The sequence below is a fragment of the Microplitis demolitor genome, chromosome 1 (genome assembly GCF_026212275.2).
Source record: "Microplitis demolitor isolate Queensland-Clemson2020A chromosome 1, iyMicDemo2.1a, whole genome shotgun sequence".
Classification (NCBI taxonomy): domain Eukaryota; kingdom Metazoa; phylum Arthropoda; class Insecta; order Hymenoptera; family Braconidae; genus Microplitis; species Microplitis demolitor.
The window spans coordinates 23,296,883-23,314,262 of record NC_068545.1 but is presented as its reverse complement, the minus strand read 5'-3'; the positions used below and the strand labels follow the sequence as shown (position 1 = coordinate 23,314,262).

Sequence of the window (17,380 nt, the reverse complement as noted above, 5' to 3'; positions counted from 1 at the left end):
AAATTTCCTGTGTGCTCATAAAGTTGTCAACTTGTTGTTACGTCAGGTAATAATATATTGCGCAAGACAACCTTGCAATCTAAAGATATGTATGGTATTCTAAAGTTCCGGTACACCTTGCTGCATCTCTTTATATATTTATTATTATTATTATTATTACTATTGCAGAAAAATGCAGTTAATTTATTAATGCCCGGAGTCGTAGCTCTTGCTAGATAATTTTTATTAAAATATATAATAATAATAATGATGACTACATCCTTTCTGATGTCACAAGTTTCTAGAAATCATACCCGAGATTAAGAAAAATTTATTAAGAGAAATCATCTAGGATCATGACGTATTTATATTGTTATTTGATAGCTTGACGTAAATGGGAATTTTATTTATCGAATTCTCGATAATTTTAAAATCAAAATTTTTTATAAAATATTTTTACCCACCCCAATTTTACCAAATAAATATTAATATAAAATAAAAATATTTTTTTTACAATCAAGGAAATACAACACCTTGACTTTTAAAAATTCGTAACCGTTACATGTGTATTGTCTAGAACGTGATCTTGTTACAATTACAGCGTCCATGCTCGGGTGGTTGGGATCGTGTCATCCAGTGCATAAACTTTTTAAAAGAATCGTAATGTCTTTTAATGTTATATAATTTTATTTAATAACATTCTATCAATATTTCAAAATAAATATCAAACAATCTGAAAAAAAAAAAAGTCATATGAGAATAAGTATTGAAACAGTGATTGAAGTTACAAGTAATACTGAGTAAAGAAGAAGTCAAACAAGGAGCAAAAAAAAAGGTACAAAGAAACTTGGCCTGCCTTTCATGGATACTTTCATCGATGCCAAGATCATTTTATTGTAACGAAACTTGTCGTTCGGCGCCGATATCAGGGCATATACCAACATGACTCTTTTATACCAGACAGTACTTACAGAAAAAATTAAAAAAAAAAAAACTATACAACAAATGAGTAATAAAATGCAATCTGCGTACGTCTGCTATCTGATTAATGACTCCTAATTATTCAGATATAACATTAACAATCTATTATTTATAATTTAAGTACACACAATACAATAGGGCAATATCGAATTTGTTTCGCTTATCACAACATTTATTAACAGAACAATGGACGGAGTTATTAAATTCTGAGAATAACTTATTTAGCATGATACCGAAGATACTCGATGTTTTATTGTCGTGGATAAATATATATTTATTTTTCATTTCAGATTCAATTCTGACATATGACGTGTGACATACATGTACTACGGAATTAAAACGCTCTTAACATATATAAATACTGACCAAGTAAATATTTACATGCTCAGGGTTTTGTAACAACGAGTTACTCAATATGTGCACACAAAAAAAGAAAATTAACGCAGGACTCGATAAGTAGGATACATTTTTTTAGGACATTCTCAGACAGTGTCCCCTACTTTTTAAAAATGTTCAATGACTGAACTGTCATAATGTATTGAAATTTTATTAATTAATTAAGAAGAAATTAAAGGATTTATTGAAAAAGGACAGATAGTTACGATTGTTGCCGCGAAATAGATTTTTAAAAAATTACAGATGCTAATAATGATATTATCCTTTTTTTAATTAATATCCTAAATTTTTTTTGATTAATTAATAAAATTTTAATGCGGTTATAATTTAAGGTCATAGAATATTTTTAAAAAGTGTGGGGAGGGGGTATAGTCAGAAAATTCCCTTAAAAGTCTTTATAATAATTAAATTATTTTTTTATTAATGAGTAAATATTAATATGTGATTTTAAGATTTTAAATTAAAAGGATAATAATTTTTGTAAAATTAATTTATGTAAATAATTAAAATTTAAAAGACGATACAGTATCATCATATGAAACAGTTAGCTAGCCTGAATAAGTCGTAAATAATGTACAGCTCGATTTGAAATATTGACGATACACTATTATCTATAACTATCCACTGCGACAAACTGCTTCGTGTAAATAACTATTTTATTATCAGCTATTATCTCTCATAAAAAAAAAAAAAAAAAAAATGTAATAATAGGTGTATTGACTCTGTATAACGCGATTAAAATATTTAAAGTATTCAAAATAATGAAAAATTAGTCAGCTGGTAATTAAAGTATCAGTAACAGGTATATCAAGTTGGGTAAAATAATTCTAGTTCAATGCTCGAGGAATTAAACAATTTCACACGCGGAAGTATCGACTTGAGTCTCGCATACGTCTATAGATATATAATATGCATACGCTTATAATTAAGGATCATAAGAACCCGACATGCTTGCGTGATTTAAAATTTAATCATAGGTGAATATTACGAGGAAGGCGTTGAATTGCTAAGCTCCGTTGACGAGACTCTGGAAGTGAAATGGTTATTTATATATTCGTATACATATACATGTATATATGTGTGTATGTATACAGGATCTGGTTGAAAGGAAATCGCGAAAGTTAATCAATTAAATATTTATCATTTTATAATAATTTTTATCTCGAGGTAAACAAAAAATAATAATGATAATCCCCAATAAATATAAAAATAATATTATTTATGACTAAAGGATTTCATTTATAATTACAAAACTACTTGAATGTATGTGCGTAAGGCACCTAGCAGTATCTTGGCGCCTGCATATCTTATAAATCAAGATAAAAAACGTTTAAAAGGAGGTTAAAAGAATGCTGATGATTTCATCACGATAAATTTTTAAAAAATATTATAAAATATACCCACTGAAGTTTTAGTTTAAAAGTATATAGCTTTGATTTTAATTACTTTTTAACGACCCTGTGAAATATCTAATGGTCTACTAGTAAAAAATTTATTATACTCGATCGTAAAAAAAAACTTATCTATCGAATTCCAGAGACTTTAAATAATTCAATAGGGAATGGGAGTATCTGTACCTGTATCTGTACCTGTACCTGTATCTGTACCTGTGCGTGTGTCTACTGTAAATGTGATGTGAGGATTTAGCGGTGTAAGATGGGCTGGTATGGAGAAAATAGTTGGCAGACAGGTTGAACACGAAAGGACTATAAACATGAATGGCTCAACGACGATTGAGATCGGCACGAGCGTATTACAGTCGAGTGTGTACCATAGATATGTACAAGGATCACCACCACCATCATCATCATCATCATCATCATCATCGTCATCATCAGCATGATCAGCATAGTCATAGTCGCAGTGGTACTGCGGTAGTTTTATATCGAAGGATACCAAAGAGGAGGAGCAGGAAGAAGAGAGCAAAAAAACCGACGTTTACGTTCCGAGGTCATCGAATGGGAAGCCGTTAAAAGTACTGAGCAATAAGCTCGCTGCCCTACGGACCATGAATAGCCAACGTACGAAGCTACGATTTTATAATTATTATTGTACCTTACATACCAACTTCTATTCTCTATAAACCTGCACCGAGAAAATTTAAGTCTGATGTTCAACGTCCAACTCGGGGCAATTTTTAGACTAAAAAATTATCAACAACAAAAACATTTTACTGCATTTTAATGAAGCTCATTTTTTTGCTCAGAAAAATTTATCTTTTCATTTAAATTTTTTATCATTTCTTCACAGAAAAAAAGGATTTCTCGGGGCAAAAAATTTTTACTTGCCCTAAGTAAACTTTTGTTTTCCGTTCATGATAAAGAAAATTACTTGCGCGAAGAAATCCTTTTTTTTCTTATGTTTATTACAATAAATCTCCATTATTAGAGTAACGCTGCGTAACGTTAATTACGAAAATCTTAAATTTTTCGCAACTTAATTTATTTAAAATTAAAATGTTTTTGTTTGTTCAGTAGTCATTAATAATCTTTAATGTCAGCGAATAGTTGATTATAAAATCCACATTGATACTAATATTAATATTGCTAATGAGATTACACAATACATAATAATATTACAATTGAATATAAAATGTAATATTTCATAAGTGATGTATATGCTTAACATATCATTTGTTTAGTACATATACGAATTAAAAGAGTAGAGTAGTACTAAAAAATAAGTCTCCGGAACTATCTCTAATAAAAATTTTTAAATTCATTCATGATGTAAACAGAAAAAAGGATTTCTTGGCACAAGAATCTTTTATACTCCATAGAAAACTTTTTTTTTCAATTTATGTTGCAAAAAATTTTTCAGAGTAAGTAAAAATTCTTGCGCCGAGAAATTTTTTTCTGTATAAGAATTTAATAAGAGACTTATTGTAAATTTAATCGTTTAAAATCTCTCAAGTGTTTTTGTTACCTCATTTCATGAGACAGTATCAAAGTTTAATGTGTACCACGTGTTGATCATACCGTACATACATATATGTATATATAAAGATGATATCGTTATGTCAATTTACATTTTGTATTACTGATCTCATAATGTATTGTACTCCTCTCAATGATACATATATGACATATTATAAAATATATGTGTATATAGTTATTTCGTACAATGCACATCAATAAAACTGCCTCTAAAAATAAATACAATAAGTATAAATTTAAATGAGTTATTCAAATCTTATCCTACATCGCCTACATCAAATATTTATTGAAATTATGACTCATAGACGGACATATATTTTTTGTTAAATAAAAAAATAAAAAATTATTATATTTGAAAGTTTGAAAATTCCCGCGTACTCGAGAGATAAAATTTATAAATATATTTAATTGTTCAAAAAAATACTTTAATTGGTTGTGATAAAAATTTTATATATTTCGGTAATTAAATATAACAATTAAACTAATTACGTATGTTATTAACTAATGGAAAGTTTTTTGAACCTCATACGTCGTTTTGTTATCAATGAATTTAAAAAATGATTACACTCGACACTTTTTCAGATAAATCAAGATAATTGCGGGCTGAATATATTCGAATCAATTTTATCGCGCCATAAATTAAATTAAAATTCCAGTGTCATAATATTTGAAAAAATTTGTTGTCAAATAGACATGACCTTGATCAATTTTAATGCCTTATAAAGTAGTAATTCCGCGGGTTTACTAAATTTATTATCGTTAATTATCACGTCTGATTTAAAAAAGCTTTTAAAAAATTTGAGATAAAAAAATTTTTATGACGTCTAATGACAACAAGTTAAATTAAATAGTAAATATGTAATTGATATCAATAAATTTAATAAGCTTGGTAAACTAAAAGCAAATATGACGTGTTAATAAAACATTTAATTTTTTTATTGCTACGAAAAAAAATTGGTATTAAGATTAGATAATAAATTCTTTTAGATCTGATCCATTTTCATTGTCTGAGAATTCATTTTTTTTTTTTTATTTTTTATTAACGCAGTAGTCCATTGGTGTTATCAAGTAATTAATTTAAGATTAATTGAATTAATTTTTTAGATAATTACTTACTGGGTGTGGAATTCGGTAGATCATTTCCAAAAATAAAATATTTGAATTATGCCGCCATTAAATTTAAAATTTAATTAAATAATCATATATATTATTTAATTAATTTATAAATACAATTAAGTTTGTAATTATAAAGAAAACAAAATAGCAAAAGGAGCGTGAATTTAAAAAGTGACGTTTACGATCCAGAGAAAATAAATTTGAATTAAATGTCAAGTTTTTAATGAGAAATTATAATAAATTACAACCGGCACACACGATGACAATTATTACGGAATATTTAATAACTAGTAACTATAAAAAAAAAAAACCGTTTTATATCGACGTCAACACACGACTGACGACAAATCGCGACTAACAAAATAACGTACTTATGAATTTTATTGTAACTCAAAGTCAGTTTCGGGTGAACTCGGCGGCCACGTGACCGAGTGCCCGAAGCTTCGGAAGAGTTCGGACGCGCTCGGATGAACTCGGACAGTTCCGTTCGGAACTAGCGGCTTTCGCGGTGAGGCTGCACTTGTGCTGTGTGATTGTCAAAAAATGTCGTTTATTTCCGCATTGCAATCTGATAAATTTTATATTTAAATAATAATAATAACAACAACCGTAACAATAAATCAATATGACGCATTTCAAAAAAGTTTAACGAGATGGAAATGACTTTTTTGTTTTCATACTATTTGCATTTTATTGTTTTATCGCTATATCAATTTTAAAATATTTAAATCGTTTTGTTTGTATTGTTTTTTAAATTAATTGATAATATTTTTATTTGAAAAAATTTATAAACAAATTTCTTATCATAAGTAATCAGAAATTGATCGTGTTACGAAATTTGAATAAATATTTTTTTAACATAAAAATAATTTTGCGTCAATTTTTTTAAAAATTTTAAAAATAATTTTTTAAAACTCGATAATTCAACAGATATAAATTAATGAGTGTGAATTTGTAGCAGATGAGACAAACTTTAAATTACAAATAAACGAATTAAACAAATAAAAATATAAAAATAACAAAAATCCACCTGCTGATTTTAAAATTTTATTCGATTTACATTTAATTCGATTACTTCAAAATTTTTGTAATTGAAAATTGTCTACATCCACACTCATTGTAAATTAATGTGATATAAATAAAATACTAATTACATTCCTCATAAAAATTACAAGAAATTTCAATGGATTACGATAACAAATTCCCAGTAATAATTTATAATTACCAGTCATATTGACAATTAATTGATTACCTGAAGCTGATTTCGACAGCAAAAATAAAATTAATAAAATAAAATATTTAACGAGCTCGAAAATAAAATCTCAGTGATTATTTTTTTGATACTCGGTTTATAAATGAGTGTGAATGTAGCAGACATCAGATAAATTTAAAACTATAAATAAATAGAGGAAAAAATTTTTATAAAAAATGGACTTATTTTCAAATTTCATACACGCGCATTTTTTTCAAATTTTTAAAATTAATTATCTACTCCATTTATCAATAATTTAAAAATAGTCTGATGTCTGGTACATTCACACTCATATAAAATGAATAAAACAAAATATTTAACGAGCTCGAAAATAAAATCTGATTATTTATATGACACCCGATTTATAACACCAGTTTAATAAAACCAAGTGTTTAATATTTAAAATACAAATAATGAATAGCGATAATACCAGGCAATAACATACACAGGATGATCATAATCAGATGGAGACAACACAACGGTGCTTCTATATTCGATGTAAACAACTTTTAACGTCTCTGTAGTAATCCCGTTCGAGATATACCCAGGGATCGATATTTTTCCGGGTAATGCTGAACGTATAGCAACGTCTACACAATATAACACACGAAACATCGGTCAATTCAATACCAGCTCCAAGACCAAGTCCAAGACCAACAGAAAATAACAGAATAAAAATAACTACGGGTATAAAAGAATAAAGCAAATCAACTAAAAACTCACAACTACAATAGTATCAATACTTGTCAAGTATAAAGAAATACTTTTCTCTCTATGAATGCACCTGCTGCAGAAAAGAAAAAATGTAAAAAAGAAAAGTCATCAATTCGTTATAGCTAATTTTCACGTACTTTCAAAATCACTGTCATCGTATTTTTCATTATAAACAATAAAAAAAAAAGTATAATAATAATAATAATAATAATAATTTATAACTGAGTTATAAAATTAAACGTTAAAATTTACCGTAACTCGGTTTTATAATTAAAAAAAAATAACTTACCGGCGTCTGCGGAACCAATTGTGGAGTTTGAATCCCATTTTATATATTTATTTTTTTATTTATATATTGAATATCAGATGAACTTGGGTTATGGGAGCAGAGAAGTTCTATAAAAAATCAGCATCGACATTATTTAAATACAACCAATTATCGGGTTGGTAATATATACAAGTCCTTGATATAAAACGGCGCGAATAGTGACACAAACCGAAACCGTTCACTGTACATGCACTCACTGACTCACTACACCGTTGTACCACCAAACCAACACACTCCTCTCTCTTTACTTAACTTTATGCAGTTATATATTACGTTACTCACAAACTTACATCAGCGCACACTCACAGAACCTCGTATTCTATCCGGTAGTTTTATTTCTCCAGCTTTACTTGTAGATACGATCCAGGTACACTGTCAGGTACTCAACTGACTGGACACAGACACAACACCGACTGCATGTCTTGGTGTCCAGGTGTTTGATTTTACGCACGAGCCAACACGGACCGTTGGCTCGGTTGGTATGATCACGTGTCAAAACACCGGGCTGTAGATTGCCCGACATTTTTTAAAATTTAAATTATTTCAAAAAATTGCCGCTAAATATTTATAGTAATTATTATTTTTTAAATTAATTACAATTACTCGAGTCATTACACTAAAGAGGTAAATTACACTGAGGTCAATATTTCATTCACACCCTTCACTTTTTGTCGCAACTTTCATTGAACAAATTGTCAAGTAAAAAATAATTATTTTTAATTTTTTATTTAAATAATTAAAGTCTGATTAATTAAGAAAATTTTTAAATAATTTGTTTATTTATTTATTTTATAAACTCTGAATTAAAAATATTTGAATGACCGAAAATGCGCGGGCGAATTTGAAAGGTGGCGCCACCGGATGGAAGTCACGTGGTGTAAATAAAATATATATATAAGTATATTTACATGTAGATTGTTTGTGTTTGTGAATGCTTGACACAATTAAACAACTTTTTATCTTATCTGAATATAAAAAAAGAAATCTATCTCGCATATTGAAGCTAACTGGACCTGTTGAGAGTGATCTAAAGAATTAGAAGTGATTGGTGATCGTGCTTACGTGTAAGCTGACAGAAACAGTTATATTGTCGATATGGCAGCCAAGGTTAGTTGTTTTATAATTTGAAACTTAAAATTTTAAGTGTCCAGCTGTCAATTTTATATTTATTTATTCATTAGTTAATTGATTAAATAATTTAAATTTTATTGGCTAACTAGGTTCATGAGTTTACTGTAGAAATGACTTGCGAAGGCTGCTCCAATGCTGTTGAAAGAGTGTTGAAAAAAAAAGAAGGTAATTTTATTTTAAAAGATTCATATTTTTTTAATTATTTATATATTTCTAATTAAATTATAGGCATTGAATCATTCAAAGTTGATTTACCAGGGAAAAAAGTATACGTCACTTCAGGATTACCATCAGATGACATTTCCGAGTGTCTTAAAAAAACTGGAAAGACTGTGACTTTCATTGGTGTAAAAAATTAATTTTTTTTATTAATTGATAAATAATTACTATTTTACATTTATTATTAAAAATAACGACTGTCTCACAATTTAAAAAGTGCATTTTAATAACTTATAAAGCTGAGACATATATTTATATAATTACACACATCAAGTATTCTACTTAAAACTATTTAAGTATTAAAATCAAAACAGACTGCAATCGCAATTATTAAACTACAAGACTTATTTTTACTGTTAATTACTTAAGAATGTTATTAATTTAAAATAAAATCAAATTCGCGGCTACTGTAATAAAAATTTTTAAATGTACAAAAAAATAAATTCGATCAAATGATTTAAATAAATAAAATAAAAATAGAAAAAAAATTTCAATGCAAGCAAAAAATTTAACGTTCATATTTTGAATGTATGTATTTTTTTAACTCAAAGTAAAAACTTGGTCTGCTATTTTTAGTATCAGAATCGTCAAGATCATTAATCATTAGCTTGGATAACAATCATCTTTTTCATGAAATTTTGGCCTGACTAAATTAAATTAATGATTTTAATTTAGCGTCAACTTGTTGCTGAGCTGAAGAATTTTTTTTGTTAAAACTCCATTGTCCGAGACTTCCGCACAGTGATTGTATGAAATGTTGGTTGTAATAATAAATTAACTCACCAACAACTCAGGGCTAATATTATTTTTATTTTTGTTGTCTTTCAAGTCATGAGATCCTTCAGTCTCGTCACCGAACTGCAAAGACTTTAACTCTTTTTCAATCTCCAGAGTGTCTGTCGAAGTTTTTTTCCTCGGAGATCTTTGAGATTCGTGATGCTCAAGATTTGATTCCCAAACCAGTAGCTCGTTATCGCGTCCACCAGATGCAAAGTATTCGCCAGTTGGTGAAAATGACACTGCAGAAATACCACCCGTGTGTCCCTTCAATGTATAGATTGGTCTTCCTTCCAGTATGTCCAGAATCTGTAGCAAATATATTTGTCAGTACTTACTATTAAATATTTTGAGAGAAGTATGAGATAAAATTACCTTCATTGTTGAATCTTCGGAAGCAGTCAGCATAAAATTACCATTTGGATGAAAGGAAATTTTATTGACAGCATCAATGTGGGCTGCATAGTACTGATGCAGTGACCCAGTGCGTAGTTCATAAATTTTAACAGACCCATCAGCATTGCCAGTGCCGATAGCTCCACCGGAAGGATGAAATTCAACATACAATGGAGGCGCTAGAAAATATTTGATCATGTATAAGTAAGCTTATAAATGAATATAATTGTCAGTAAAAAATAATAAAAGTACCTTTGAGTTCATTGATCGTTCTGAGGCATTGTCCGCTGGCTACATCCCATATTTTGATTGTTTTATCTTCGCTGCACGAGACAATCAAACGGCTGTCTGGTGAAAATCTGGCAGAATTAACCCAGTGTGTATGACCAATGTAGGATGTTAAGAATCTACGCTGATGAATCTTCCATAACTTTATGATCTTATCATTGGATGCTGTTATTAACTAGAATGAAAATACGCTCATTGATAAGATGATAAATTAAATGGGTGACTGGGCTGATAAATTAAGTCAAATTACCTCTTTTCCATCAGCACTGAATTGAACAGACCGGACAGAACTACTGTGAGCTCGGAAATCCAGCGACTGCCCACGAACTTTGGGTACCCATATTCTGACAGTCCTGTCTTTGGAGGCAGTGGCTACCAATTCACCAGAAGGAGTGTAATCTATGTCATTGATGGCATCGGTGTGAGCGAGGTACCGATTGCAACGAGAAGAGTTTTTAAAATCGAAAATTATGAAGGATTTGTCCAGACTACTCGTGGCCACCTTGTGCTGCTCCGGATGGAACTTGACACTGGTGATGCCTTTCTTGTGTCCCAAGAAATTTTTAACGATCGCTGGATCACTCTTCGTGTCCAACATTTTTTTAATTTTTTAAAAATTTGTTATTTTTATATCCCGCCAAAAATTCAATTTTATTATAACCTCACTTTTTTTATTCCTGGGTAATTTATTATTTAAAAAATAAACTATCGTTGATCTCTAGTTTTAAATTATTTTAACAAAAGCTTCTTCAAATTTATTTTATTATTACAACTTTTTTTTTTTATTTAAACTTTAAAAACAACTATAAGCAAAATCAATTAAATTTATTAACAAATATGACAGTTAGTATTGTATATATTTATTTGAATCAGCGGTCACGAGGCCAGTGCTGGCAGAACCTGCGATATTTTTACCCCCTCCTGCCATACACTCAATGCTATTTCACCTCAGGAGGAGGTAAAAATATTGCACGTTCTGGCAGCACTGCACGAGGCCATCCCCTAACATGCGCATTTCCATCTACGCAAGCATTAAATTTTTTTTTATGATCCTGAAGTTGCAATTAAAAATTTTCGATAATTCAAAGAAAAAAAAAAAAAAACTGGAAAAATGCACATGTAGAAAATTGAAAAAACTACAGGTGTACTTTTTTTGAAATATTTTTTTATTGGACGTCAGCTAACTTCAGATGAATGTGAATGTCGCAGACATCAGATAAATTTAAATTATAAATAAATAAAGTAAATAATTAAGAAATAATAATTTTTAAAAGTACACTTATTAATTTCAAAATTTTTTGAATGCACATTTTTTTCAAATTTTCAAAATTATTTATTTGTAATTTTAAATGTCTGATGTCTGCTACATTTACACTCATCAACTTCAGTATCATATTTCTTTTTCAAATAAAGTGATCAATTATATTTCCTGAGGTAAGAGCTTTGTTATAAGTAAAAAAAAATTAAATAGTAAAAACGAAAATGGTTTCTGTTTTTTTATTTTTTTTTATTTCATAAACAACGTGTCTTTTAATAATTAATATAATAATAATAATAATATTAATAATAATAATAATTAAAGGAAAAGTCAGGTATGAATCGCAGCTGATCGCACTGCAAAAATCCCTAATCTAGATAAATTCGCGACCTGGGCATATTTTTTAAATTTGAAAATAATGAAAATTCGCAAATCTAAAAAAGCTTGCAGATGATCCACAATTTTTTTTTATAAAAACTGATGACGTTTGTTCGTCTCAATATCATGTCAAAATATCAGTAGTTTGGATAACTGTATAATTAAAAAATATTACCAGGTAATCGCATGACGGAGGGATATTCGCGTAGCCTGCGCCTCTAATCACCTTTTTTTTATCGATGTACATTTATGTCTCTAGTACGACGGTCTTATTATTTAAACTCTAGCATTCGTACATGAGTGTTACGTCGTGAAATCTTATAAATGCGTGTACAAGTTATTATTTTATTTATTTTTTTTTAAACTTTTTCGTATTTTTTTTTTTAATTTTTTTTTTTTTTTAATAAAATTACTTTATTACTTTTTTTTTTTTTACTAATATTTGTCAATCATTAGTTGTTGCCCTGTGAAAACTGCCTTCTAGCACAACACATTAATACTTGCGTGGTGTTTTCAGTTTGTTATTATTATTATTTTATACTTATTTATTTTTTAATTTTTATTTTCCTGATCAACATCGCTGGACATCGTCATCTTTATATTTTACACTAGCAATGTTTTACTTGTTATTAATTTAACTCTTCATCTTTTAATTATTACCATTTTCCTTTTTTTTAATCGATAAGTATAATACGCGTTATTTATTATTCGGTTTCAATTATTAAAAGTTAAATTGTTGGTATCAATGATAATTCCGATTACACAATTTACGAGACGCAGGTTTTAAAAATGTTATTTCTTAAGCGTAATTATTCAATAATCCATTTAAAAGTTATCAATAGGATTTCAGTAAACTGTAAAAACGAGAAACGACGAAAAAAACAAATTAATATTTATTTATATTTATATATTTATCAATTATAAAGTAAATTAAACTTATTCTACTACGTAGATCAATAAAAAAAAAATATATTAACTAATAATTTTTTTTTCGTTGCTTCTCGCTATTATTTTTAAAATCCCAGTCAATGAATTATCGAACTGATTATCTTAATCAGAACGTTATTAAAATTGCATTTTATGTGAATCGATGTTAGTATTTTCATAAATCTCGTAGATCGCCAAATAATTATTGTTGCGTTTGTGGTTTGCCACGTGGTACGTAACCACCGCCGCGATTTCCGCCTCGCTGACCGCCACGAAATTGTCCACCACGTCCACCTCTATCGATTCCAGCTCTATCTCCTCCCCTGGAATTGGTGCGCGGTCCACCACCGCCGCTGCCACCGCCACCTCCGCGTTTAAAGTTGCCATTATAATTTGAGTTACCGCCATCATTGTTATAATTACGTGGCTGATAACCGTTCTGGTAATTGCTGTTGTCATTCCGATAATACGAACCTGCAGAAAAAAAATTAAATTATTTTAGTATGCCAGCAAATTGAGTATATTGCATTTAGAATAAAAAATAATTCAATTATTTTATCGAGGACTCAAACAAAGATTATATCGATTCAGAAGGAGACAATAAAATGAAGATTAAAAGTTAATAGATAGGTAGAGTTATTTACTTAAGGCATTACCTTGTCCTCCTCCGCGTCCATTCTGCTGGTAATTACCGCCACCCCTTCCTCTGCTATTGTAACCATTGGAGTTACCACGTCGTCCACCGCGGCCTCTGTAGCCGCTACTTCGCTGTTCACCCCAAGCTTGCTGCGACTGCTGGTGATCAGAGTGTTCAGACTGCTGGGCATTATCGGTTGACCATTCGTCCATGGGAGCATCGGCCATTTGACACCAATTAACTGGTTCGTTTGATGAATCAGCTTCTGCGGGAGCTACCTCTGATTCTTCAACATGCTGCTCATTCTTTTCCTAGCGAAAAATAAATATTTATCATTACTTTTTTCTCACAATGACTTGTCAAAGTAATAAAAAAATGAATTGCCAAAGTACCTCGGGCTGTTGTTGCGTTTCCTGTTGATCAAAGTTCTGTGTTGGCTGAACTGTCTGCTGCCCGGCAGGAGGTTGGAATTGTCCGGCAGGATGCTGAGGACTGTACTGGATATTTTGCTGCTGATGCGATGGTGGCATTGGTATAGGTGGTGGAGGATTAGGATTCGCGAATCCAGGAATGTGCGACATTTCCTGCGGCGGATGCTGGTAGATAACTTGCTGTGGGACTTGAACAGGTGTACCGGTGAAGTTTTGGTTGGTAAAAGTTTGAGTTGGAATCGGCGCATTTACTGCTGGTGGAGGAATGTGTTGTACAATGGTAGGTGGTGGTGCCTGGCCAGCAGCAACATCCGGTTGGTCGAGCTCAGACTCCTGCAGAAAGAAGAAATTAGGTGTTCCAATAACGTCATTGATGCGTGGCGGTGTTTGTTGTTGCGGCTGTGGCTGCTGAGCTGGCTGGGGTTGCGGGACATAACCAGCCGCATTTGCGTAGTACGCTGTTTCAACAGGTGCTGTTGGGTGCGGTGCTGGTACAGCCTGCGGTGCAGCAACTACTGTTATCGGACCAGCTACTGGTGCTGCACCGGTAACAACAGCGACCGGTGCAACTCGTACAGGAAAATTGGGCATTGGAATCATTGACTCCGGGGGTGGAATGATTGTTACGTCGCCGGAATTATTGTATTCTTCCGACGGCTGCTCGACAACACCTTTACCATCGCCAGTGGTAACTTCTACTGGTGCATCAAGAGCCTTTAATGAATGCAAAAATTATATCATTAGCTACACTCTATTTCTCATGAATCCTATCAAAGCAACTCAATTATCTATGTCTAAGGAAGAGGGTTATTATAAAAAATCATAAAAATAACATGTGCAAATACACTTTAAACGAGTACAAATAATAATAACAATAATCATGACAAATACTTACAACTTCAGTGGTGATGACTTCAGTCTCTTGAATCTGAACTTGATCAAAGTAACCGCAGGAATTGACGGAGGTGATTATTTCCTTGAGCCTCGAGTACGTAGTGCCCACAACCTCACGCTGCTTGCCCTCGAGAATTCCCATGTAATGTTCAGCGGCTTTTTGCAGCTGCTGAGCAAACGCTGGCTCACCGGACTCAGGCTGACGCTTCATCGTGACTTCGTTGTAAAAATCGTCCAAGTACTTCAAGTCATCTTGCGTCAACTTGGCCGCGCCATTAGCACCAGCGAGAAAATCCTCACGAACAACTTCTCCACCGATGTTTATCAGCACGTCTTGAATAAGCAGGACTTCGCGAACCTGGTGATTAAAATATTTCAATAAAAACAAAAATATAAATTTAAGATAAATGTATTCACGTGGGAAATCGAGCAACCAGGCAGAGGATTGCTCGAGGCAATTGTGAATCTCATGATCTCTGAATCTTTGGTCTCTTTGATAGTATCAGACAATCAAAGCCTTTTCTAAGATTCAAACCGCACTGTTAATACAAAGTACAAAAAATAAATAAATAAAAATTAACAAATAAACACCTTGGCGATGTCCTGCTGCATCCTCTCCAATGCTTCCTTTCTCGCCTGCTTTTTTTGTTGCTTAGCAAAGTCATTGGAGATACCGACGATCTGCTTGTACAGCTCACGAGTGATCTCCAACGTCTGTAACACTTCGTCATACTTTGCGACTGCCGTTTTTTGGTCATGATTCAGCTCCTTTCCATTTTTCTGTAGGTCTTTATACGACTCAAGCTTACCCTAGTAACAGTACAACATTAAATTAAGAAAATTGCATCAGAAAATAGTTGAGAATGATCAACTTGAGCATAACCACGTCATAGCAGGAAAAAAAATAAAAAAAAAAATAACAGAAAGATTATCCCTCTATACTTAAGCAATAAAAGCGATAGCTAAAATAATTTTTACTCTCTGAAATTCCAGGAAAATTTAAATATACTATACTACAACCAAAGCAACAGCATTCTTAGCATTGTGTTTTTTTTTTTGTACTCGGTCAATGCAGAAAAAAAGTGATAATATAAAATCATGGGCATGCCGTTTTGATGGTTTATTATTTACAACAATAGTTATCGCAAATCCCACAGATAGTATAGCAAAAAAATTACCACTGGTTAATTATTAATATATTTATATACATAAATAAAAAAAAATGAAAGCGCGTCGCGATAATTAAAATACGACGTAAAAATTTCGATATGAAAAAATAATTTTAAAAAATAATTTGCTAGTCAGCGAAAGAGCGCAGAAATGATAAATGTTAAGATAAAATGAGAAATAAAAGACGACGTAAATGGAAGTAGGAATTTGTCCAGGGGGCCGCCATGACACGATAAAATATTCATTAGACGCCTGGTTTGTTAATTGTTATCGTGAGTAGTAAGGAAACAATGGGGATTATAATGATTGTCAATAATAAAGAGTCATTGGCAGAACAATTGCTCATTATCGGGGCATTAATTTGTTGAGAAGAATCAGTAAATAATGATTTGTTCATTGGATGAGCACATGGCGCACCGACTGAAAAAAAAAACATGGCGTCGGCGATGGCGAGCAAGCGGCGAGTGACAGATGCGCGTTTGATCATTACCGGATATTTGATAGGTAATTTCAAATTAAAAACTGATGGAATAGTAATAGAAACAAAAACGTACCTTGCGTTTTTCTAAATTTCTTATCTTGTGCTCGATTACGGTGATGGCTTGGCGAATCGGATCGGTGGCCTCCGTGGAGGCCTGTTTCTCTAGTTTAGGGTTGGCAGAAGGCATCCTTCACGGGCAACAAACGCGAACTGGAATGGCAGTAACCAGTGAAGCTGCTTTCTGGGTTTCGTTATAAGGAGAGCTGCTGCCGAGCAGCGCCGAGCCCGAGGGGGAGGAAACTAGCCTAGCTTCGAGAAAAGTTTACTACTTAGTGCGCATGCGCGTCTTTTATTTAACACTATCTACTTCACGTGACAGTTTTTTTTTACTTACATTATTAATTTGAAATTATTGTCAATTATTTTTGTTTATTATTTCAAAATTATATGGGATACTTTATTTTTAAATTTGAACTTTTTGAATTTGAATTTTAAATTTTAAATTTAACGATAAAAAATTAGATGCCGGTTCTAAATGTTTTGGTTAAAAATTTGATTGGCGGGAAATTTTAAAAATGATTTTGTTATTGAAGCAAAGAGTGGAGGAACGGAAAGGGACGAAGTTAAAATCGAGATATGAAAACTCGAAACTGCTATCGACGCGTGCGCAGTAATATTTTGCAAAAAAAAA

At 31.3% G+C, this 17,380-nt stretch overlaps 4 protein-coding genes across 9 annotated transcripts in view; 1 reads left to right on the top strand and 3 right to left on the bottom strand.

Annotated features, from left to right (window-relative positions):
* The window catches only part of LOC103580063 (probable serine/threonine-protein kinase DDB_G0282963), a 33,320-nt gene extending 25,186 nt beyond the window's left edge, over nt 1-8,134 (bottom strand). For 2 of the 5 annotated variants that reach the window (XM_014440677.2, XM_014440682.2), the window contains exon 1: nt 7,664-8,134. In XM_014440677.2, coding sequence (XP_014296163.1) covers nt 7,664-7,701 — 38 coding nt within the window. In that variant the 5' untranslated portion in view covers nt 7,702-8,134. Of the gene's footprint in view, nt 1-4,281; nt 4,502-5,408; nt 5,748-7,663 lie in introns of those variants that run through there. The other 3 variants (XM_014440678.2, XM_014440679.2, XM_014440680.2) reach the window with 3 other exon arrangements.
* Nucleotides 8,135-8,611: 477 nt separating this feature from the next.
* LOC103580065 (copper transport protein ATOX1) lies at nt 8,612-9,378 on the top strand. Its single transcript, XM_008561690.2, has 3 exons — nt 8,612-8,809; nt 8,923-8,998; nt 9,062-9,378. Exons 1-3 carry the CDS (start codon nt 8,798-8,800, stop codon nt 9,190-9,192), a joined length of 219 nt encoding a protein of 72 aa, XP_008559912.1. The 5' UTR covers nt 8,612-8,797; the 3' UTR covers nt 9,193-9,378.
* Nucleotides 9,379-9,522: 144 nt separating this feature from the next.
* Nucleotides 9,523-11,454, bottom strand: LOC103580066 (POC1 centriolar protein homolog A). The gene is made up of 4 exons (XM_008561691.2): nt 10,764-11,454; nt 10,478-10,688; nt 10,205-10,404; nt 9,523-10,138 (listed from the first exon to the last, which is right to left on the bottom strand). Exons 1-4 carry the CDS (start codon nt 11,109-11,111, stop codon nt 9,827-9,829), a joined length of 1,071 nt encoding a protein of 356 aa, XP_008559913.1. The 5' UTR covers nt 11,112-11,454; the 3' UTR covers nt 9,523-9,826.
* Nucleotides 11,455-11,994: 540 nt separating this feature from the next.
* LOC103580067 (caprin homolog) lies at nt 11,995-16,955 on the bottom strand. 2 transcript variants are annotated; one of them, XM_008561692.3, is made up of 6 exons: nt 16,763-16,955; nt 15,630-15,848; nt 15,040-15,396; nt 14,106-14,858; nt 13,733-14,024; nt 11,995-13,550 (listed from the first exon to the last, which is right to left on the bottom strand). In XM_008561692.3, exons 1-6 carry the CDS (start codon nt 16,874-16,876, stop codon nt 13,279-13,281), a joined length of 2,007 nt encoding a protein of 668 aa, XP_008559914.1. In that variant the 5' UTR covers nt 16,877-16,955; the 3' UTR covers nt 11,995-13,278. The 2 variants fall into 2 exon arrangements, with proteins under 2 accessions (XP_008559914.1, XP_008559915.1); XM_008561693.3 differs by having other exon boundaries at nt 14,106-14,477; nt 16,763-16,954.
* Between the last annotated feature and the right edge of the window lie 425 nt (nt 16,956-17,380).